This window comes from Heptranchias perlo, chromosome 17, assembly GCF_035084215.1.
Source record: "Heptranchias perlo isolate sHepPer1 chromosome 17, sHepPer1.hap1, whole genome shotgun sequence".
NCBI lineage: Eukaryota > Metazoa > Chordata > Chondrichthyes > Hexanchiformes > Hexanchidae > Heptranchias > Heptranchias perlo.
The window spans coordinates 27,507,020-27,532,195 of record NC_090341.1 but is presented as its reverse complement, the minus strand read 5'-3'; the positions used below and the strand labels follow the sequence as shown (position 1 = coordinate 27,532,195).

The 25,176-nt window shown below is 41.3% G+C and overlaps 1 protein-coding gene across 1 annotated transcript; it reads left to right on the top strand.

Annotated features, from left to right (window-relative positions):
• LOC137334209 (deoxyribonuclease gamma-like) lies at positions 1 to 25,176 on the top strand. The gene is made up of 8 exons (XM_067998804.1): positions 1 to 260; positions 6,416 to 6,504; positions 6,970 to 7,056; positions 8,944 to 9,056; positions 10,284 to 10,396; positions 14,965 to 15,122; positions 20,907 to 21,003; positions 23,844 to 25,176. Exons 1-8 carry the CDS (start codon positions 117 to 119, stop codon positions 23,940 to 23,942), a joined length of 900 nt encoding a protein of 299 aa, XP_067854905.1. The 5' UTR covers positions 1 to 116; the 3' UTR covers positions 23,943 to 25,176.

Below are 25,176 nucleotides of genomic sequence, written 5' to 3'. Positions count from 1 at the left end.
AATAGTACTATCAGTGCAATTAAAGTGAGGCAGTAATAAGGGAGTTCTCATCACACTAATACACTGCGTCCTGAAGAGTGTAGTAACTTGTCAGTGTCTCACCCTGTTAGTTGAAGATGGTAAATATGCTGTTTCTCCATGGTGTTCTCTTTCTTGCCAGTTTTCACGGGATTCAGTCTCTTAAAATCTGTTCCTTTAACGTGAGGACGTTTGGAAAAGCAAAAGCAGCAAAGAAAGAAATCCTGGATGTACTTGTGAAGGTGAGTTAGAAATATTTCACTTTAGAAATTCCTGAATTTTTATTTTGTCAATCTCCTTAAAATGATTTAAAACAGATTCAATTTGTAACAGATTTTATTGATCTTGACTGAGCCAGATTAAGTCAGTCCTGTATCCTTGTGATACGTACAAAATTCCTTTATGGAGTGTAATTTAATAATTTACAAGAATGTTCAAAAAAACTATCGGATTCCAAAGCACAGGCTGAATTGTGAATGGAGAGTCACTTATGATCGTCGTCAATTATTTCTGTATGAGAACAGGAGGATGAAAAAAAATGAGTTATTCCCACACAATGTTTTGATGAGAGTAATGATGAAAACTCAAACTGGCATTGGTGTTTGATGTAAATTAATCCCTTTGGGTCTATAGTGTGACTGCATTATAGTGTGTGAACTCGAAAATCCTTGCACACCAAAGGTTTAGTGAATGCTGAAGTCTCAATATTGTTAATGGCTAAAAACACCTCTAATTTTTATTGTTATTTTCCCTGAATTTTCCCCCCTGCTCTCCTGAAGATGCTGCTCTTATTCTGGTGCAGTTTCTTGGGTTCAAGCAGTTCTCCAGCAGGCCATTCTTCATCTGTAAACCTAGATAGTGAATTTCAGAAAGCTATTCAACTGCTGAGAGTATCACACCTAAATCCAATGCTGTACTCACCTACCATCCACATATATGCTCCTTCCAGTCACAGGATAGCAACCAGGAGTCCCAGATTAATTTTTTTTTCCAGCTTCAGAACCCTGAGAGTAGTTGTAACATCTCAACTGCTAGCCTGTCAGTGCAGCTAACTCAGCAATTAATGGGAATCTAACTTGTAATCATGTCCAATCCAAAGTTATCATATTGCAAGACCAGTTATCTAAATAGAAAAGTTGATGAGATTTGTGGCAAACTGGGCTAACAGTATCATATTTAGATTTGAAGTAAACATCTTGTGAAATCCAGAGTCTGGAGAGCAATAACCCGCCTTGTTTGCACACTGCTTTTATGTTTTGTTCAGTTGATAAAATGCCGCTCATGGGGTATCCTGTGAATGGAAGTCTGGGCACTAACAGGAAACTTAGGAAGTCCAAGAAGAATTATCAGAGAAGCAGCATTTAAAAATAACTTCCATAATAACAACTTAAATGGCACACTGACAGACTTTGTTAAGAAGTTTATAGATTCAGGTTTTATAGCCATTTGAACTCACATGTGCCCACGGTGCTTGAGTTATGAGCTGCACAGCTGAAATTCTAAAGATTATGCATACAAAATTGATAGACATGGCAAATAGAAAATAACCATTTTTCAATCATCTTTAAGCAGTATGTTTTCTACCTTTGTGCAAATAATTTGTAAAATCTCTACGTAATGCACTAGGAGCAATATAGATAGCAGGGTTTACAAATAATAACAAACGATGAAGTCCCACTGCTCCCTCTTCACCCTGCACTAATACCTTTGTGGAAGTACTTTATGCAAAATTCTTCAACGGAATACGAATTAAATTTATCTTGACTAAGTTAGCCAATACATGTTAAATGGGAAACAACAGTTTGTCAGGGTAATTGTTTAACAGCAGTAAAAAGTGTAGCTGGCAGGGTTAAAACCTAACTCTGACACATGGACAACTCCAAATGTTACATAAATTACTGTGACAAAGCCACCACCGTGGGGTGTGTTGTGACTGACTCAGAAATATACTCCGGGTAATTAAACTTTTAGGAATGGCTTCCTTTCCATAGGCATTGTTCCCCCATCAACAGTCCTCTGATCACTCCATTCTTTTAAAAGCCTATCCTCCATCATTGTCCTTTCCAAATTTCAATCCGTTTCCTATCTCCCTTTCCTTTTTGCGGTCTTTGAAAGCTTCATTGTCAGCCAGCTCTACCTTCACCTCTTTCACTCGTCTTGTTTTGAATCCCTGAAATTTGGCACCATCCTACTCACAGCACCGAGACTGCCCTGGTCAAAGTCATCAACTGCTACTCGAGAGCATTATCCCTCAATCTGTCTACGGCCATCAATATGGTTGACCATTCCAACCCCAACACCTCTCCTCCATGCTCCACCTCTGTGGTATCACCCTCCCTTGGTTTAACTGTTCACTGCGTTCCATTCTTCCACCCCACTTTGTGAAGCACTTGGTGATGTTTCACTAGGTTAAAAGGCACTATAAAAGTTATTATTGCTGCTAGTACTGCTGCACTTAATTCCAGTGGAGAAAGCACTTTTCAGACTTTTGCAAAAAGAATTGTTTCACTGAAATGGAAGTTTGTGAGAATAAAATAAAAACAATAAGTGGTGGAAGTACATAAAGGTTCACCAGTGGTGTAAAAAGAAGAAAGCAAGTTAATATTTCAGTTGTAGACATTCCTTCAGAATTACAAAGTGGGAGATACAAGATAATGAAGTTTCTTTTTAGGATCAAACAAAATGAAGAAAGGGAAGGAGAACAACAGATAAAATTTAGTATACTGTAATCGCTGCTCACAATGCGGTCTCCTCTACATTGGGGAGACCAAACGCAGATTGGGTGATCACTTTGCTAAACACCTCCGTTCTGTCCGCAAGCATGACCCTGACCTGCCGGTCGCTTGCCATTTTAATTTCCCATCCCAATCCCACTCTGACCTCGGCCTCTTACACTGTTCCAATGAAGCTCAACATAAGTTCAAGCAACAGCACCTCCCTCACCTTTCGTTTAGGCACTTTACAATCTTCCAGACTCAACACTGATTTTAATAACTTCAGATCATAACCACTGCTCCCATTTTGGACAGCAAGTGCTGGTAATGGTTCTGCTGTTGCCATTCACAGCTACTCTAGACCAATCTTTTGTTTCTTAACTTGTCCCATTACCACCCTCCTTGCCTTGCACCATCCCTTTTGTCATTTAATCACTTGTGCCCTCTACCCTATCACAGACCTTCCCTTTTGATCTTTCCTCCCCTCCACCCCCCCCTCCCTCCCGCCTTTCCCTGGCTCTGTACTTGCTTAAAAACTTTAACCCTTTAACATCTTCCAGTACTGACGAAAGGTCTTCGACCTGAAACGTTAACATTGTTTCTTTCTCCACAGATGCTGCCTCACTTGCTGAGCTTTTCCAGCATTTTTTGTTTTTATTTCAGATTTCCAGCATCTGCAGTATTTTGCTTTTGAGATAAAAGTTGAGTCAGTTATGCTGACTATTTTTACAAAGAAGCAGTTCATGGGTTTATTAGCCTTTTAACTTTTTTTAGAAAGCTGAATGACGTACAATGGTCATCCCAGTCGATAAAAGAGGAGTAAAAACGCCTCAGTCCAGCAATGAAAGGCATTGGAAAGACATAATAGGGGGTAAAACAGCTCCAACATGAAGGGAAGTTAAGTGGAATGTGGAGGAGGGAAACGGGAAGTGGATGAAACAACTAATGGCAATGCTAAAGCCAATGATCAGACTAGAGAGGGGTGCATAGTAACATGGAGAAAGCTGAAGTACAGTAAACTTGGCTGGAAGAATGTAGAAGACCAAAGATGGAAAGGTCAGAATGGGAATGGGAGGAGATATTGAAGCTGGAGGGAAGTGAGAATCACACTATGGGCAGAACTGAAATGTTTAGCAAAGCGGTCACCCAATCTGCTTTTGGTTTTTCCAATGTAGAGAAGACCACATTGTAAACTAAATTGAGAGAGGATGTGTAAATTATTATCTCACATGGACAGATTACTAGGAGCCCTGGACAATGGTAAGAGGTAAACGGACAAGTATTGCATCTATTATGGTTGTAGACCTTTCTTCAGAACTGGAAAGTGAGAGATACAAGATAATGGAGTCTCTTTTTTAGGATTAAACAAAATGAAGAAAGGGGAAGGAGATAAGAGTCATGAGTCAGATATGAGAAAGTGCCAGGGGTGATGGAAGAATGAACACAGGAGGAATTATCCCTAAGGAAAACAGGGTGGGAAGGGGAGGAGAATATGTGTTTAATGGTGGAATTACATTATAGATGGCAGAAATGATGAAAGATGACTGGCAAATATAAAAGCTAGCAGGATGAAAGAAGAGGGCAAATTAGAGCGATTGAGAGCAGAGGTGTGGGAAATGGGACAGGTACGGGTGAGATCAGCCCACACTAACCCACCTCTGATTCCCTCGTTCCCAGTAGGTGAAATACGAGACTTTTGCTTTCAACCTCCCATGATGGGGTAGCTAAAATCAGGAATATTCAACTCAACCCTTGCCCAAATATCCGGTAATACAGACTTTGCATACTAATCTCTTTCTCTACCACACCATATCCTGAGTAGGAGATGTAGTCAAATGTTATTTTCCTCTATCAAACCTGAGACTGATAGTGACATGATGAAATAGTAAAGCAAGTCCATTTATGTTATGTTCCTCATTTCGGCTGTGCTGTAAAGAGAAGCAGTCGCCCTTCAGGGAAGGAAAGGAGATTGGAGAAAAATCCTGTGCAGCCACTCTCACATGCCTCCCACAGTCTGGCTTGATATATTCAGCACAAACAGTTAGACCTACTAGCATTGTGCTGGACAAGATGTTTACACAATGCTTCATTTTCATTTAAAAATAAAAATGATGAAAGAAAGGAAAAGACCAATTACAGGCCTATTAATCTTTTCTTCAAGGGTTTCTAACCAGTTGCCTTTGTTATAATGAATTATTGCATACAGAACAAAACATGTACATATCTTTTTTTTAAATGCTATAATTTACAGAAAGTTTCATTATATATTTTGCTAAAAATAAAACATGGCTTAGAGGTAGCACTCTCATCTCTGAGTCAGAATATTATGAGATGTTAAACCAAGGCCCCGTCTGCCCTCTCAGGTGGATGTAAAAGATCTCACAGCACTATGCAAAGAAGGGCAGTGGTGTTCTCCCCGTGTACTGGCCAATATTTATCCCTCAACCAATGTCACTAAAACAGATTATCTGATAATTAATCTTGTTACTGTTTGTGGGTCCTTGCTGTGCACAAATTGGCTGCCATGTTTACCTACATTACAACAGTGACTACGCTTCAAGAAGTACTTAATTGGCTGTGAAGTGCTTTGGGTCATTCTGAAGTTGTAACGGCACTATCTAAAGGTGCTGGCCTTGGCGCTGTGGTACCACTCTCTCCTCTGAGTTGGAAGGTTGTGGGTTCAAGTCCCGTTACAGAGGTCTGAGTGCATAATCTAAGCTGTTGCTTCAGTGCAGTAGTGATGGAGCGCTGCACTGTCAGAGGTGCCGTCTTTCAGGTGAGACGTTAAACCGAGGCCTCGTATTCCCCGCAAGTGAACGTAAAAGACTCCATAGCACTATTTCACGAAGAGCAGGGGAGTTCTTCCAGTGTCCTGGCCAATATTTATCCCTCAACCAACATCACTAAAACAGATTATCTGGTCATGTATCTCATTGTTGTTTGTGGGACCTTGCTGTGTGCAAAATGGCTGCCACTTTTCCCTACCATAGTGATTACAGTTCAAAAAGTACTTAATTGGCTATAAAGCACTTTGGCATGTCCTGAGATCATGAAAGACGCTATGTAAATGCAAGTCCTTTCCTTTATATAAATGCAAGTTCTTTCTTACTTGAAATAGAGATGTAAATCTGAGTGGAATCTGTCTGGAAATACAGGAAATAAGCAAACAATGCTACCTATGCAATGGCTCAGCCCAGCAGAGACAGTAAATCTCTCTGCAATGCCTCTCTCTGCTCCTCACTATAGTCTTAATGCAGTCTGTTGACTTTCTTCTGCTCCCACTTATGTCGTTGTTCCTGTTAGGTTCTCCGTTTCCTAGCAGAGACTACGCCTGGTAAGTGGTCTTGTGACATCCTGACCACATTGCCAAGCCGTCACAAGTAGGATGTCAGTTAGGATTCCGGTAATCATTGGTAACCTTTCCTGCCCACACCATCACTCTACATTTTTGTCAGAATGTCCTCTGGGACATCTTCAGCAAGCATCATGCTACCAAACTTCAAGCCAATTTTCCCACATCTGACCCTTTCCCCCACCTCCAAGGGGGAGCCACAAAGATGGGTCTATAAATCTCTAAGACAGCAATGTAGCGACAACTCCTTTTTATTCTCAGTATTCCTTTTACATATATTTATAAATAACATCTAGTATAAGCCACTCAGCATACCTGTCATTTTCTGCAGACAATCGCTCGTTGTGATCTGTTGTTGATGATGGAAATCAAGGACTCAAGCAACCAAGCCTTTCCTGCACTAATGAAAAGACTGAACAAGTAAGATCACAGAGATGCTTTTGTTCCTCTAAGCAGTGCAGGTGTGCGCAGTGAGTATAGACCGGGCTTTTACCTTCAATGCTGTCCCCAATTTCTACGCTTGTGTTCCTTAAACTAGGGGATCAACAGGTGATGGTGGATTGGAAGTCCATGATAGAATAATCATCCTTAAGTTTTGGATGGAGCAGGCTTGATGGATTGAATGGCCTTTTTCATTCCAGATTTTCTCATGTTCTTACAACGCTCCTTTCCTGTTCCTTTAAATGGAGTCATGGTTTGAATGCCAAGAGCATGGTTGAAATTCATTCTAGGAAATAATCAGCAAAACCGTCTATTGAGAGCAGACAATAGAACACAAGTACAATCAGAAAATTTGTTTTGAGATTTACTTTATAAAGTAAAATAAATATGCTTTCTAATAATATACTAAACCTGAATAATAATTATTTAAATATTCTACCTCAGTCAAAGCAACAAAAATGAATACAAATCTATCATCAGTGAACGTTTGGGACGAAATACCTACAAGGAACAGTATGCTTTTATTTACAGGTACTCTTCCTCCTCATTTCTATATTTCAATTGTGCATGTTCTTGTAGGAAATATGAATAATAAAGAAAATAATGCCTGGATTCTAAAGGTGCAGGCACCAAACAACTTCATTACACAGACCACACCTTCAGTATTTAGCCTGACTTTTTACCATTTCATCTGTCCATTTAGCACAAGTTTCAGAGTTAGATTTATTTTCTGATGTTTCCTACAGAGGGCAAATGCCAGACGACCTCAATTGCAAACTTAGTTCAGCGGAAAATTTCTGTAAATAAATATTCTGCCTGCTGTAATTTTTGAGCAACTTCCATTGCAATTTTCCTTTTTCACTTTAGAAAATGTTATAAATCTACACTCAGTCACAAGTAATGCTGATAATAACCTTGATTACTAGATCTTTTCACCTTCCAAAGAATGTTCATGCTTTTAACATCTATAGAAATAAGAATGCATGTAATGTTTTAATGGTGATAACCACAAAAAATGAACCCACACATTTCTTTGTTTGGAATATTCTCTAAACAAAATTAGGAACTTTAAACTTTTAAATGTCTACAATTTGATTTACAATTGGTACCATAGTCCTCAAAGGGTTATAGATTCGCATATAGGTTGTGCTGAGGAGCAATGGATGCGCATTTGTGCTCTAATTCCATGATCAGATTACAGCATTTCTACATTGGAGTCTACACATCCTTGGTGACTCCTGTGCTCTTCTTTCAGGCCAATTAGGGAGGAGCAGTGCCCTGAAGGAGGAGCTGCCCTCTCAGCCAGAGAGAATTGAGTGACAAGGGAAGAAGCCACAAGGAGGCTGAGAGAAATATTCATTAAATGGTAAAAGTGAAGCTTTAAACTAGTAATACATCTAGGTAGTTTCCTCTTCTTCCTCCATCTTTTTAAATTTAGATCTTTTGGTGAACTTTAGCACTCACCAACGTGCAGAATCACCCAGTATCAGCATTAAGCATGTTCAGGTGAAGTATAATATTGTTTAAATGCAGAGTAAAGCTGTCTCTGTATTGCACTAATTACCATCGCTTACTACAGCCATTTGATTCAGTATTTCTAATCCATGCATCAGCCACTTTGAGGTTTTTCTGAACATAATTGTCAATTCAATATCTAATGCTGTGGTTATATTACAGCAGGTAGAGAGATGAGACTTTCATTCTCTCAGTGTGTCCTACATTCTCATGTAGGTCCCAGAGGTGAAAGGGCAGTGCATCTATTCTCCCAAGACTCTTGCTTATTAAGATATTTTCCCCCATTCCTTTTCTTGGATCCCCTCATCTCACAGACCTTCCCTTGCCTTGGATGAACTGCTCCCAAGCCTTCACCAATGCCATTCCGAAACTGGCTCCTAAAAATGTACAAGTGTGGCCTAAGGTAATATGCCACCAATTTGCCTTTCCTCCCAATGAGTAAATCTCACCTCAGCTCAACAGCTCCTGACAAGGACACTGTTGCGATTGGAAACTCAATGTGTGGAGGATTGTGAGCCCAAACTAAGTATCTGACTACTCTGTGGTGCAGATAAACCTAGTATTGCCATTCATGTGGAGTGCTGTGATAAGGCACTTTTAATCACACATCAAATATACAGTAGGTAGAGCTATAGTTTTAAGCAAGCACCGAGAATTAGACATTTTTATTAAGTAATTTTTTTTTAATATACATGAGTGATTGAAACCTCAGCAGTCTCCAGTTTAGGAGGTGACGTTTTTACAAAGTAAACCTGTCAAACGATAAAGCAGTCTACTCATTTTATTACCCAAAGTACAAGCTTTAATGTTTTTCATAGCTTGGGTCTAATGTGAGATATTAGCCTGTCGAGTGGCAGTGTCCTTATTGTACATAAGCTCTCAATGTTTCTACATGTATTTTAGACATAAACTATTGTCAGTGAAAAGAAGTTATCAATATCCTGATCATCAGGCGGCTGACGAGGATGTTTTTGCAAGGGAACCATTTGTAGTGTGGTTTTCATCTCGTTCTACCAGTAAGTACTTTTTATCTTTCACATATAAAATAGTTAAGTTCCTGTAAAAGTAAAAAGATAAGAAATCTCTCTGGGGAAGATCAAGCTCACTGGCACCCAAAGTACCTTATATGTTTGTTTTTGATTGTAGGGGAATAAATAACATGGTTTCTTACACTGCTTTTTTCCAGCAGTGTTTCTTCAGGTCTAGTTTACTTGCTACTGAGATGATGCTTAAGAATGAATTCTGAAGTCATGTCCAAATCTGACCACATCTAAAAATATCTAAATTCACCCAATTCAGTTTTGGAAAAGACTTCAAAATTTACATTTTTGCTGGAACTAAGGTAAAGGCAGTCAGCCGGGGGGAGAGGCATCATAACCAAACTGAATCCTATCCTCACCCAATGTCCCTATGTGTGTACCTTTCAGCAGAAGTCACTGGCCATTGGTTAGAAGCACATTCTTCCTCACACACCCAACCTGGAGAAGCTGAGGCTCATTGTAGGACCCCTACTGCCATCCTGCCTAAGACCAGCTGACTCAGCATAGGCCTGGAACATAAAGCTGCGACCTTCAGGGTCTGTACGGCTCAGGCCACACCACACTTGGCCATTGAACCATTGGGTTGTCTGAAGCAAGGTTATCACACAGTTATTAAACCGTTCAGGTTGCATAGTTAGGAATATGAAGTTTTGTTAATTATGAGGTACCACGTTATAGTACCGTGCGTGTACATCTGTGATATGTTAAATCCCAGCATTACCTAAACAGAAATAAACTTTTTTTTTTATTCGTTCATGTGATGTGGGCGTCACTGGCAAGGCCAGCATTTATTGCCCATCCCTAATATTGTTTGAATTGTTTTATGTTCACAATTTCATCATTTGTGTTAATTCAATGGGTGAATTAAAATGAGAGGGAATAAATTATACAATAATCCATAACTGTGAAAAACTGGAGAGAAAGCAGAGAATAGGACTGATTACTAAGCACAGTGAGACCAACCAGTCATAGAATCAGCACACACCCTATTTGACATTCTGAAAGTTTAATTAACTAAATCTGGGCTTCACACACTTGATTTTAATTTTCTTTAAGAAGCTCTGCCACATTAATGGGTAAATCATTCTTTTTCTTGTCCAATAAGACATATTTGGGAAAATCTAACTAAACAAATCTAAAAATAGATATTTAAAATATACAAGAAATTCCTGTAATAATTATACTCTTTTGACACTCTTAAAGCTGTAAAAGACTTTGTCATTGTCCCTCAACACACAATGCCGGATTCAGCAGTCTGTGAAATTGACGGGTTATACGACGTTTACATAGAGATGAAACGACGCTGGAGAGCTAAGGTACTTAACTTATAGACTGTTTCTAAAGTGGATTAGTAACAATGATTGTTGCATTTTGATCATAATATTTGTAACCCATTTATCTTCAATAGGTAATGAGGTCCAGAGTGTCAGTGACTCCTTATCAATTTCAGCTCAATTTCTTTCCTCCCTCTTTCTTCCCCACACACAACATATACCATTCTCCATTTGAAAGGACAGCTTGGTGATCTGCTGCCAAGTTTTTGCCAATGCCACAATAACCGACCATTAGGATGTAAACGAGAGAAACATGGGTCAACTTATCCTCTGATTCCACCCCTCGTCCTGGAGAGCACCTTGCATTCACCTAATTCTTCCTGATAGTTTAGGTCAGAGACTGCAAACTTGTCATGAAGGGAATGGTGTGCGTGAACCCTGATTGCAACTTTGCAGTATATTAGTACATAGAAGAACTGTGTCAGTGAGCCCATTGTGTGTACAGCCATACTGTTGCAGTAATGCAGCAAATGCGATTAAAAGTTTAACCTTTTATTATGGAATCTCCTTTGCTGATTTCAAAATGAACATTTTCTGTTTTACAATATTAATAAAACTGTGACTTTCAAATGGTATTGTAAAGGAGGATCAAGAGGCAAAGAATTATTCTTCATATGTATTACCCTTCAAATAAATAAAATTATAAATTGGCTCCTTTTCTTGGTACAAAAATTCCACCATTAATCTAATTTATCTCATAATAGGAGCAGGAGTCGGCCATACGGCCCCTCAAGCCTGCTCCGCTATGAGAAAGTGATAGTGAGCAGCTGTTTGGCTGCAGAAGTTTAAGTAGAGACAGTAACTTGAATTTGTTCTACATTTCATTTTGGATCTAGGGCAAAGTACAGGGAAAGCACACTCATGTTGAATATGAGATGAACTGGTCATGAGTATCATTCAGCGCCACCTACTGGCTATTTGTAAACAATTTTACAACACCAAGTTATAGTCCAGCAATTTTATTTTAAATTCACAAGCTTTCGGAGGCTACCTCCTTCCTCAGGTGAATGATGTGACATCATTCACCTGAGGAAGGAGGTAGCCTCCGAAAGCTTGTGAATTTAAAATAAAATTGCTGGACTATAACTTGGTGTTGTAAAATTGTTTACAATTGTCAACCCCAGTCCATCACCGGCATCTCCACATCATACTGGCTATTTGACAGTTATTCAGAATCATTCAGTGTTGGTAGGTGCAGGTTCTTAGGAAGTTTTACAATTACCCAAAGAGAAAGGGGAAACTAAATACAGTTATCAATCAAATCTTTACACATCCATATCCAACTATCTATTCTATATTTAATAGTAATTCCAAAGCTACTGCACCTAAAGGTGATGCTGTGCACATAATACTTGCATATACTTAAGTATACAGGATATACTTGCCTTGGAGGCGGTACAACAAAGGTTCACTAGATTAATTCCTGGGATGAGAGGGTTGTCCTGTGACGAGAGGTCGAGTAGAATGGGCCTATTCTCTCTAGAATTTAGAAGAATGAGAGGTGATCTCATTGAAACATATAAGATTATTAGGGGGCTTGACAGGGTAGATGCCAAGAGATTGTTTCCCCTACCTGGAGAGTCTAGAACTAGGGGGCATAGTCGCACGATATGGGGTCAGTCATTCAAGACTGAGATGAGGAGGAATTTCTTCACGCAGAGGGTTGTGAATCTTTGGAATTCTCTACCCCAGAGGGCTGTGGATGCTGAGTCACTGAATATATTCAAGGCTGAGATAGGTAGATTTTTGGACTCTAGGGGAATCAGGCGGGAAAGTGGAGTTGAGGTTGAAGATCAGCTATGATCTGACTGAATGGCGGAGCAGGCTCAAGGGGCCAAATGGCCTACTCCTGTTCCTATGTTCTTATAATGTTACATGACGATTTGAGAATAGTGGGGCAGGGCCTTATGTTACCAGATAGGTCCAAAGAGAACGATGTATAACCCTAATGTAATATGCTGTAAATAAAATTGCAGTTTTTGCCTCCCAAGAACCTTTAATTTGAACAGGCAGTACTGTGAATGAATCTGTACATTCGGAATCTGTCTGAATAAAATCAAGGTCAAAGTAACAAAAGGACGAATGAAAATTTTCTCAAGTCGGCTCCGCATAGGAGTGGTATTGTAAAGTCACAAACTGCGCAAGGACGATCCGACCGAGCCTCCCTCTCATCTCTTTCTTTCTATTTCGCCATCCCATATTCCGTTCTCACATTTCAAAATTTAACTGCTCTTTTTTCCCTCAAGCCCATACCTCAGTGCAGGGTCTGTATACTATATTTGTTCATGGTGATTATTTTTCTGTTTAATTTAAATTATATAAAATACCACATTAAAATTATATATAAATTTGTATTCTAAGCCAATTCTATAAAATATTGTATACTTCATATAGAATTTAATCTATTTTACATTAATTTGTGCATTTCAAACAAACATTCCCTTTATTCATAAACTCCTCAAGTTATATATGAAAGATTTTTTAAAATTCATTCATGGGATGTGGGCGTCGCTGGCGAGGCCGGCATTTATTGCCCATCTCTAATTGCCCTCGAGATACAATCCCTTTAGATACAATCCAATCTATTTCTTCATATATATTAGTACATTGGCCACGGTCAGTTGATGAATATAAACGTACAAATAAAAAGATGGTGATGGAGTTTGGGGACAGATTTCAGAAACTCATTCCATAGAGCTACGTGAATGACAGTTGACAAATGTTAAAATGAGTGGGAATTGTGGATAGAAAATTGTACCAAACATCGCCATGACAGATTAGGCAGATGTGAAGTTTGTACTGTATATATAAAAAATATATGTATATATTAAAGGGCTTGCCTCTAGTACATGTCTGTCATACCTCAAAGCTGCACTTGAAAATGACACATTTTACCATACAATGCAAAGTGTGTGTCATCCTTACAACCGACCCAACTGTCATATTCATAAAACAGCAACAAATCACAAATATACAGGTAGGGAACCTATCAATAAGCAAGAAACAAGTGGAAATGAAAAACTAACAATTCTCAAGGAAGTACAAAAACTACTAATCAAGAATCAGCAAACAGCTACAAATAATACAACCACAAATAATAAAACCAACAAGGAGAAGGGAGCAATTGAATTCTCCTCAAATTTTTTTTGAAAATCTTTCGCCAGAATTAAAAACAACAAAACAAAGCACAAACTTTTGAACAGTATCTAAGGTCACTTTGACTGGAAAAACAACATGACAAACTATATACAAAGGTTATAATATACATAGTCAACAATAGTAGTGCAAATCGCTATATGTTAATATAGAAACTGGCCCTATCAATCTCATCAGCATCTGCTCCCAGAGATGCCTACACTCTTGGCCCAATACCAGGAACATCACCTCTCCTGAGTATTCCTCAGCTTGTGGTTCCTTCCAATACTAATCAGAAGGAGGAAAGTGATGCTCAAAGAATACAGATTATAAAATTATATTTGTTACTAAAATGCCAATTTCCTGTGACCATTTCCATTTTAAATAGAAAGTACTAATGAATTATGATTCAGACATGGGTGTTGGACCCTAAATCATAATCCACAAAGACCACAGGCAATTTATGGGTAAAAGCCAATGGAATTATCTTTTGGATGATCGTATCTACATTAGGTACAAGTAGAAGTTACTGTTGTTAAATCATAACAATCTTCCAAAAATTGGAAATTAAAAGCACTTTAAAGAATAATGAAATGTCTGAACTCAGGCCTCCTTATAGAGGTGAATTAACCAATCAGACTTTGAATTCGGACTTCCTGTTAGGGACCTCCCACATCGTTCAGGTGCACCTCCTGTTAAAACCAAATTGTAAACAATTTTACAACACCAAGTTATAGTCCAGCAATTTTATTTTAAATTCACAAGCTTTCGGAGACTTCCTCCTTCCTCAGGTAAATGTAACTTGGTGTTGTAAAATTGTTTACAATTGTCAACCCCAGTCCATCACCGGCATCTCCACATCATGTTAAAACCAAACAAAGAGCAGAACAACTGTGTGCATGCAGATTCACCTGGTTGAATCCTCTCTATCAGGCAATTATATAATGGTATCTTTGGAGATACTTACAGATTGTAGTATTATATCTTCCAAACTAAGTACACTATGATAGTAGGTGCAGACGGGTCCTCCTCATCAAGATGGATACTATGAAAACAGACAGAGTGGACAGGAGGGAAGTAGAAAGTTCTCAAAAGGTTCAGTGCTTTTTCTGGAACACTATTGTACAAAAAGTTAATTTTCATTTTTACTTTAGCCACAATTTGCAAATTCTGGGTAGCAGCCCAGCACGAACTGATGTTTAGAAAAGATTGGTGGTTTTTTTTCCAACACAAACATTCGTAGGGAATAATAACAATTTACTTTAACATTAGGACATAGAATGCCCTCAAAACTTTCAACATTAAGATATTATCAACAGGTGCATGTGACTCGTAAAGATCTGGTTGTTCTGGCCTTAGTATTCAGATTGAGTTGTTCCTGTCTTTGTAATAACATTTCCTTTTGCCTCCAACAGTACTTCATATTTATGGGAGACTTCAATGCAGGTTGTGGCTATGTCCGCAAGAAGCATTGGAAAAATATCAGACTGCGAAATGATACCAATTTCGTCTGGCTAATTGGAGATAAAAATGACACAACAGTAAAAGAAAGCACACACTGTGCATATGACAGGTGAGAAATAGATGAACTCTGAAAGTAGTGGGCAACAAGGGAATTCTTACCTGGGTGACAAGCGCACTGGAGTGAGGGAAACATATATTTTAGTACAAAAATACAGTAATGGGATGTAGAACTGTCTACAGCTGGTAGTGAGGTATAATTTTTCTTCATTCCCTTTGTTTTTACTAAGAACAATGCGAATCATTAAACATACTATTTAGTATAAAACCATAACAATAACCTTATCCTGCACGCCCCTAAAAAGGAACAAAGGTACCTCAACAAAGCAAAAGGCAAGTTCATATAGTTAACTAAACTAACACCTCGTCTAGCATCCTGCAACTAGAAGAGCGTCAAGCTTGGCATCCAGTTACATCAAAACAATAATTTGTACAGTCACCTCCACTTAACTGGAGCTTCAATATACAGTAGTGTCAGCACTTGTAAATGCAAAAAAGGGGAAAGGAGGACTCTGACTTCCTGTAGCAGATATCAGCAAATGAGGGGAGAAACATAGAATCCATAGAATGGTTACGGCGCAGAAGGAGGCCATTCGGCCCATCGAGCCTGCGCCGGCTCTCAGCAAGAGCGATCCAGCTCGTCCCATTCCCCCGCTCTTTCCCCATAGCCCTGAAAATTTTTCTCCTTCAGGTACGTACCTAATTCCTTTTTGAAAGCCACAATTGACCCTGCTTCCACCACACTTTCAGGCAGTGCTTTCCAGATCCTAACCGCTCATTGTGTAAAAAAGTTTTTCCTCATGTTGCCTTTGGTTCTTTTGCCAATCACCTTAAACCTGTGTCCTCTGGTTCTCGACCCTTCCACCAGTAGAAACAGTTTATCTTCATTTACTTTGCCTAAACCCTTCATGATTTTGAACATCTCCATCAAATCTCATCTCAACCTTCTCTGCTCTAAGGAGAACAATCCCAGTCTATCCACGTAACTGAGGTTCCTCATCCCTGGAACCATTCTAGTAAATCTTTTCTGCACCCTCTCTAAGGCCTTCACATCCTTCCTAAAGTGCGGTGCCCAGAATTGGACACAATACTCCAATTGTGGCCGAACCAGTGTTTTATAAAGGTTCAACATAACATCCTTGCTTTTGTACTCTATGGGCTCGATTTTGGCGTCGGGTTTCCGGCGGGTTTCCAGCGGGGGGGGGGGCCCGGAAAATCCTGATATCCGGTCACGTGACCGGATCGCAACGAAATCCCGGCCACTTCCGGGTACCGCGCTGACGTGCGGGGCTGCGCGCGCAAGCCCCGCTGGTGGGAATCCCGCAGGCAATTAAAGCCAGCGGGGTTCCACTTGAGAGTACTTACCTTGCTTGTTGAGGTCAGTTAATGAGCTGAATCAGCTGTCAAAAGAGGAAGTGTGGGATTTTAGGTTCAAGGCAGTGAGCTTCACACACTGGGGGAAACAGTCTCTCTCCAACCAGGCGTGTTGCAGCCAGCAGCCTGTGGCAGGTGCCAAGGTGCACTCCACGGGGGAGAGCCCTCACCCACGCAGGAGGCCACCGCGTCACACAGGGCAACCCCTGCCCCCCACCACCCCCCGCCAAGCCAGAGGACAGACCGACACGAAACCGCAGCCCCAGTCCGAGGAACCACCCACCTACCCTGCACAACCCCTCAGACCAACACCTGCCAGATGGGTGGTGCGTGGACACCCTCGGAGGACGAACAGCATGACCAGCACCAGCAGCCTCGCAGTCCACGCCGTCCGCCGCAGAGACGTGGATCCCCCCAACACGCCCACCTGCACAGCAGGAGGGAGGGCTACCGCAGAGAGAGATGCATCGCAGAGGGCACTACCCTCGCCACAGGGTCCACAGACCGAGGCGCAGCTCCCCGGACCTCTCCGAGCAGCAGTGCACAGGGAGGCGCAGATTCGCTCGACATGTAGTCGTGGAGATCTGCAGCCTCCTTCATGCCGAGCTGCTCCTGGCTGGCCCCAGCACCAACTGCTTACCTGTCGCTGGCAAAGTCACCACTGCCCTCCACACCTTCTCCTCCGCATCCTTCCAGGGTGCAGCCGGCTACACCGCCGATGTCTCTCAGTCGTCTGCGCGGAAGAGCCCTGCAAATACACCTGCACCTACTCTGCAGTAACACGATGGGTGGCATCAGTGGTGGGTCCTCATAGTGATACCCAGGAGCGGGCATTATTGGACACAACGGACAGGATTCGCGGAGACATGGCAGTGGTGGTGTCAATATAATGTGTGCTGTTTGTTGCTCTGAAATTCAATATAGGTAACACCCATGACAAACCCTCAGACACCCTTGTGCACCCCCTTCATGCTCACGACACGTTTGCCTTACGCTGCCTACTGCACATATGTGATGCATGCCCTGTGGCTGCAGCACAGGTGGTGGCAGGTTGAGTGAGGCTGGCCGTGAGGGAGATGCACGAGAGGGTGAGTATGGGATGGAGCAATCGGATTGTATGAGGATTGGGTCGCGTGTTAGTGGCAGGATGAGTACTGGCGAGGTGAGTAGGTGGAGGTAAGATGAGGATGGGGTTTGAGTGGGTATGAAGGGTGATGTGACAGAATAGTGTTGGCGGTGCCGAAGGAGATGTGGGGTGGGGGCAGTGTTGTGGCAGACGGAGTGTAGGGGAAAGACTTCGTGTTCTCACTGCGGCTGACCTACTGCGGTCATTGCAGCGCCTCCTGCACTGTAAGCAGGTGGGCGATATGTTGGTGGCGCAGGTGACCCCCTCTGCCACCTCGAGCCAGGCCTTCTTGGTGGCAGAGGCAGGCCGCTTCCTCCCGCCCGCCGGGTGGAAGATCTGTGTCCTCCCCCTCCTCCTCACCCCATCTGATGATACCTGGGGTGAGGCATCATTAAACTGGGAGCAGCCTTCCCCCTGGGCTGCTCCATGCTGCAATTTGTTCCATTGGTTGCAGCATCTGTCAGTGGAGGACTGCCCCTTTAACTAGAGAGCCTCCAGCTGACAGATCGTACTGCGCATGCGCAGCCCGACCGACGCGCAGACCAGCGCCGTGGACCCCGGAGGAGCAGGTAATTGATTCCTATTAGTGGGTTGCCTGCTACGATCGCGCGGGCAACCCACTAATTTCGCCGAGCGTGTTGACCACGCTCCCGGAGGACCACCCGCTGGGAACCCGCAGGCCTGCTAAATTCGAGCCCTATGTCTCTGTTTATAAAGCCCAGGATCCCGTATGCTTTCTTAACCGCTTTCTCAACCTGCCCTGCCACCTTCAACGACCTGTCTACTTATACCTCCAGGTCTCTCTGTTCCTGCACCCCCTTTAGAGTTGTACCCTTTGGTTTATATTCCCTCTCCTCGTCCTTCCTACCAAAATGTATCACCTCACACTTCTCAGCATTAAATTTCATCTGCCACGTGTCTGCCCATTCCACCAGCCTGTCTCTGTCCTCTTGAAGTCTATCACTATCCTACTCACTCTTTACTACACTTCCAAGTTTTGTGTCATCTGCAAATTTTGAAATTGTGCCCTGTATACCCAAGTCCAAGTCATTAATATGGATCAAGAAAAGCAGTGGTCCCAGCACCGACCCCAGAGGAACAGCACTCTACACCTTCCTCCAGTCTGAAAAACTGCCGTTCACCACTACCCTCTGTTTCCTGTCACTTAGCCAAGTTCGTATCCATGTTGCCACTGCCCCTTCTATTCCATGGGCTTCAATTTTATTAACAAGCCTATTATGTGGCACTTTATCAAAAGCCTTTTGGAAGTCCACATAAACAACATCAACCGCATTGCCCTCATCAACCCTCTGTGTTACCTCATCAAAAAATTCAATCAAGTTAGTCAAACACGATTTACCTTTAACAAATCCATGCTGGCTTTCCCTTATTAATCCACGCTTGTCCAAGTGACTATTAATTTTGTCCCAGTTTATTGTTTCTAAAAGTTTCCCCACCACCGAGGTTAAACTGACTGGCCTGTAGTTGCTGGGTTTATCTTTACACCCATTTTTGAACAAGGGTGTAACATTTGCAATTCTGCAGTCCTCCGGCACCACCCCTGTGTCAAAGGAGGGTTTGAAGATTGTGGCCAGTACTTCCGCAATTTCCACCTTTACTTCCCTCAGCAACCTAGGATGCATCCCATCCGGACCAGGTGACTTATCTATTTTAAGTACAGCTAGCCAACTCTCTGATTCTATCAAAAATAAGAACCTTTAGAAGGATGGTTAGGCACACACTAATGTTTCTCCCAAAGTTAATGGACATGAAATTAAGTAGGAGAAAAGAAAGAAAAAATAATTTTCAAACATTCAGCTGCCTAAAACTCCGTCAAAGCTTCCAGTTACAAAACATTTAACATAGAAAACAACCTTTTTAAATAAAATAATCCTACTAAAGTTACTAAGAAGTGAAAAGTTTGTATTGCTAAAGAACAGTGGGATGGATTTTACTGTAAAAATAACGGTGAGGCTAACAGCAAATCAGACGGCAACTTCCGGTGACTGCACAGGCGCAGTTAAACGCGGAAATGCCGAAGTTGTTGTACGAGATGCGATGTTCCTCTGTAAGCATCTCGGTGTCTGGCTCCCTGTTCAAATGTATTGAACGGCATGAAGTTCCTGTCCTTACCTGATAGATACGAACTAAACTCGCCAAAAAAAAGTTAAGTCAAGTCTAAGTACCATTTTAACGGCGTGGTAAGTCTTAATTACGGTCAAACAATTTCCCTGGCACTGAAAATTAACTTTTACAAGCGTGGAGTCTCATTCCTTCAGATTTTAAATTATTGTTGGGCATTAAAAACATTCTTTTAAAAAAAAGTCTTTCTGTCCCTTTTAACCCTGTCTCTTAATTCAATCTTTTTCACCCTCTCTTTTTTTCACTTTGTTACCTGATTTGACAATGAATTCACGATCCTAACTTGTACTTCCGGGTTCTGACTCTGCGCTGTTATTAACGATGCTTCAATCTGATTAATTAATGAGACACACAGTTGTTTGCCCTGTTCACACAGGTCCCAGATGCCCTGTAGAGGGCACCGTGCTTTTTGGATCTCAGGAACCTGCCGTGCAAAAGCTCAGAGAAAGTCTGTGGGCAAATGCAAGTCTAACGGACAGCGAACGCCGTTCATTCGCCGCTCACAGCAAAGTCTGGCCCAATAACTTGATCCCCTTCCACTAATTAAAACAAATACCAATAAAGTCAGTTAATTGATGAAAGATGCCAGTCAGTTCATCACAAGAACTTCCCCACCTTCCAAACAGTCGATATCTGAAAATAGCAACAATAATCTAATACATTATGACAAAACCAGCCTGACAAATTTATCATCAATAATTGATACACATACAAATAAATAAAAGGGAGGAGAAAATCACCTCACCCTATAATAAAATCATATATCTGATTGGTACTGAATGATTAGGCACATAAGGGTCAGTAATTAAAATCAGCAAAAGCCTCTTTATTGATTCTTATGTTTACAAACAGGATTATACAAGAGTGAGTGAATCTGTTTTGTGTCATGCATGTCTGATCAGACCAGTTTCACGTTCACACATGTGCAGTTCGGCTGGTTTACTATTAATGTGTGTGACGAGACATGTTTCACATCATGCATGTGTTATCAGCAGTTTTATGTTCATACATGCACATTTAGACTGGTTTTGATGTGCAGAGTGGCTTTTTAAAATGCCCAATCTCCTTCCTGTTTTTGATTGCTCATAAGGTGCCCATCCTCACTCTTGCAGGTGAAAATACACCTGTAAATTGTTTCCAGCCGTGTCGATTAGAATTTTTATAACCACTTTTTTTTCATTTTTTTAAAAACAGGATTGTACTTCATGGAGAAAAGTTAATAAAGGCAGTCATTCCAAATTCAGTCAACATATTTGACTTCAAAAAAGCTTATGGCATGACTGAAGGAGAGGTAATTCTACGGTATCTTGTCTTTCTCAGAAATTCTGTACATTTTCAGGGTAATATAGGATTGGCAGAGATAGGCTTTTAATAATTCTGTCTCAACATTTGAAAGTAGTGTACACCAACTGGCTGAAGGTGACACTTTCAAATACACCTGAGGATGTATGCATGGAACGGTCAGACACATAGAATGATGGCAATCTGTAATAATAGCAATAACAATTTGAAATTTTATAATACCTGCAATATAATAAAATGTCCCAAAGCGCTTTCACAGAGCTGAAAGAAATAACCAGACACTGAGTAGGTGAGAGAAAGCTGAGGGTAATGACGGAAGGCAAGATCAAAGTCAACTTTAAGGAGACTTTGAAGTAAGGGAGAGAGGTAGCGTGGTAGCAAGGATTCCAGAGTGTGGGGCCAAGATAGCCGAAGACGCTGCCGTCAAAAGTGCAGCAGCAGGAAGAGGATGCAAAGGAGGCTAGAGTCGAAGGGGCAGACTCTGCCTGCTGGAACATAGGACTGAAGGAGTTGTAGAGGTGGGTGGGGTGAGGTCAGTGCAGGAACTTGTAAATGAAGACAAAGATTTTGAACTTGACGAGTTGTGGGAAAGGGAACCAATTAAGATTAGTGAGACCGGAGTGATAGGGGAGTGGGATTTAATACATGATAATATGTGGGTTTTGAATGAGTTGCAATTTGTGGAGGGAGGAGATTAGGAGGCCATGAAGTAGAGCTTTTATGTAATTGAATCTGGAGGTGACAAAGGCATGAATAAAGATTTCAATAGCAGTAGGGATGAGATGGGGGCAGAGGTGGGCAGTGTTGCAGTGGAAATAGGTGGTTTTGGCTGTGGTTATGATGTGGAGTTTCAAACTCAGCTTGGACAAACAGGATACCAAGGTTGTGCACCATCGGGCTCAGCCTTAGTTGGCAACCAGGGAGAAGGAGCAAGTCAGGGCTAAAGTGCATAATTTTTTAGCAGGAACTGAACATGAAGGCTTCCTAGTATTGAGTTGAAGAAAATTCTTAGTCATCCAGCACGATGTTGACTAAGCAGTTGGATAGCACAGAGGTACTTGAAGAGTCAGGGGCAGCAGAGAATTACATTTGGGTGTTTTATTGGGTTATTATTAGGTGTTCACCCAAATTATCAATGCCATTTAGACTCTTATTATCCAAGTAGTAAGTGGCCTCCTTATTCTTCCCACCAAAATGCACTACCTGACACTTATCTATATTGAAATTCATTTGCCATTCATTTGGATGCGGCTCACAGTGACGAGACAGTAGAGTTCAAATGTGTCAAAAGTTGTGGAGAAATCAAGGAAGATGAGGAGAGATAGCACACTGTGGTCACAGACACAATGGATGTTCATTAGTGACTTTGATCAGGGCAGTCTTGGTACCGTGGGAAAGTTGGAAACCAGATTCAAAGAGGGAGTGGTGGGAGGGGCTGAGTAAGGAGAGGAAAGAAGGAGATTGGCTAAGAAGTTTCATGGGAACGTGGGAGGGCAGTGGCCGAGAAAGGAAGAAAGAACTTGCATCTATATGACATCCTCAGGGTGTCCCAAACCATTTTACAACCAATGAATTATTTTTGAAGTCCAGTGATTGTTATGTAGGTAAATGTGGCAGCCAATTTATGCAGCAAGTTGCCACATCAGCAAATGAGTGAATGATGATTAATATGTGGTGTTGGAGACATTTTGAAGGAGAAGGAGGATGGTAGAGAGTGAGATGCTCAAAGGATCGTGGTGGGATTTGGCAATGAGAGTAGTACCACTACAATGATTAGGGCAGGGGATATGTTCAATGTATAACTGGGTGAGATGGCCTCAATAAGGGAGGAGTCACAATTATGTCAGTGGAAGAACATTCTCTGCTACTGGTTAAGATTTTGGTAGCTGTATAAAGAGGACAAAAATAAAACACAAAATGGTGGCTTAAACTGTGTTTATGTTGTAATAATGGATTCAGCCTGTACAGTATTTTATAAGTGCTTGATTATTTTTAAAGACTAAGAGATTTATGGATTCATTTTCTAACTGGGTAATTCCATATTGAATCTGCAAGTAATTGGCATTTCCTATTTGCTCCTTTCAAGATCAGCTAAATCATATACACCAGCAGACATTGGTTTCTCACAAATGCTTAAGTTGAGACTTCCTTTTTCATAAAGAAAATATATAACTCTGAGCCAAACAGACCAGAAAGGACCCAGGTTGATTTAATGGTTTAGCAGATCTCAACCAGTGCAACAATAGACCACATCCGACCACAGCACCCGTAGGTTAGGGAGGGGGAAAGGAAATCAGCTACTGTGACCCCTACTGGAATTGCACCTGTAAGGACACTGGATGACGATAGGATTGGTCTGGGCTATGATGTCCTCCACGGCCAGACAGCCTACTGACACTCAGTGCCAAATATCACACATCAATAATAGCCGCTTCAGGGAGATATTAGAGAGTTACTGCCAACTGTGGATATTCAAGGCTTTCACAACAGTTCGCTCTTCCTCCAATTGTCCTTCCCTCCTTTTGAGAAAGTGCCTAGCTTCCACATAGCGTTTCCATACAGCAGCATGGTTGAGATCAGGAAATCATTGTGTGAGAGGGATTGTGTGGACAAAATCCTTGCCCTATTACTCTATCGCACAGTTTATTGGTGCTCCAACATGCTAAACCAATCTGTCACTCCGTAGTACAAGTTTTTCAGCAAGCACATTGGGCTGGTGACAGAGAAGCAAGCACAAATCAGGAACATTACTTGGGTGTAAACACTGTGTATGTTTCTCCATCATAGTTAAACCAATGCTGACAGGCTCCTGTTTTTCTAATTTCTCAGGCCCTGAACGTGAGTGACCACTTTCCTGTGGAAGTAGACCTGATGGAGTCGTATGGCCATTTTTCCTGGTTAAAATCATTCAAAGGTCTGAAAGGGTAGAAGAACAATGAAGTACTGGTTCCAACAGTTCTAAATGGAATGACAGAACATTGCTTCTGGTATTAGTTTTAAACTGTACAACAATTCATTATTTGCTTTACCATTAGGTCACATTATGACTTCCAGACTTTATTGTAAGTGTTATATGAAATTTGTATAACTCAAAGGGGCCATTCAGAGCTGGTGCCAGAGGATGTTGATTTCTTTCTAATCTACACCTTCATCACCTCAAGGATAGATTGCTTTCTTTGCCAAAGTCCCTTCATCCGCCCTTCGTAAACTTCAATCCAGAACTCTGCTGGCTGGATCCTACTTCATGCAATGTCCCATACAACCACCCTGTCCTTGACAAACTCCATTAGCTTTCTATTCCCCAGCTTTGAGATTGCAAGATTCCCATCTTAGTTTTCAAATGCCTCCACATTTTCATGCCACATTATCTGAGTGACCCTCCCCAGTGATATGTCCCAGCCTATGCCTCTTCAAACTCTGGATTACTGCATGTCCCTTGCTTCCTCCACTCCACCATCAGAAGTCAATCTTTTAGTTGCTGTAGCCCCGATTCTAACAGAGCAGGATTCAGGCGTCAAACCCCTCCCCCCCCCGACCTCAGCAGCAAGATGTGCAGGCGATTTTAACTTCAACGCCTCATCTGCATACCGCTGATTAGCTGCCAACCAGTAATGGGTGGGATGCAGCAGCTGGCCAGCAGAAGTTCAGACGGCATGGAGAAGTTTTCTGTAGCAACAACTCAAAACCATAAGTTGGTCCTGGCAAATTCACAGGGCAAGATGTCAATTTTGACCAAGGGGAAATTGTGTGGACAACTGTCATGTCTTCCTTATTCCTGATCAAACCAGGGACCAAGTTCAGTGACAGGAGGAGAGGAAGTGTATGTTGGGCATAATATCAAAAATTTGCATTTTAACTTGTTGCATGTAAGTCAATATAACTCATGGCATGCTTTGAAAAGAAATGGCTGTTAAAATATATTTTATATATTATATATTATAATAATTAATTTCTGCAAATAGCTTTGATAAATTGACAGTGATATATTGAAATCAAGAGGATTAAACAATGCTGTCAATAATTTGTCAAGTCATAAAACACTGAAATGCTTTAATAAGCCACATAACCTGTAGCAGCAGTGCTTCAGCACAGAATACATGACGTGCTTTCTGTTGAATGAGGATATACCATACAATTGAATAAAATAAATCACTTAATATTA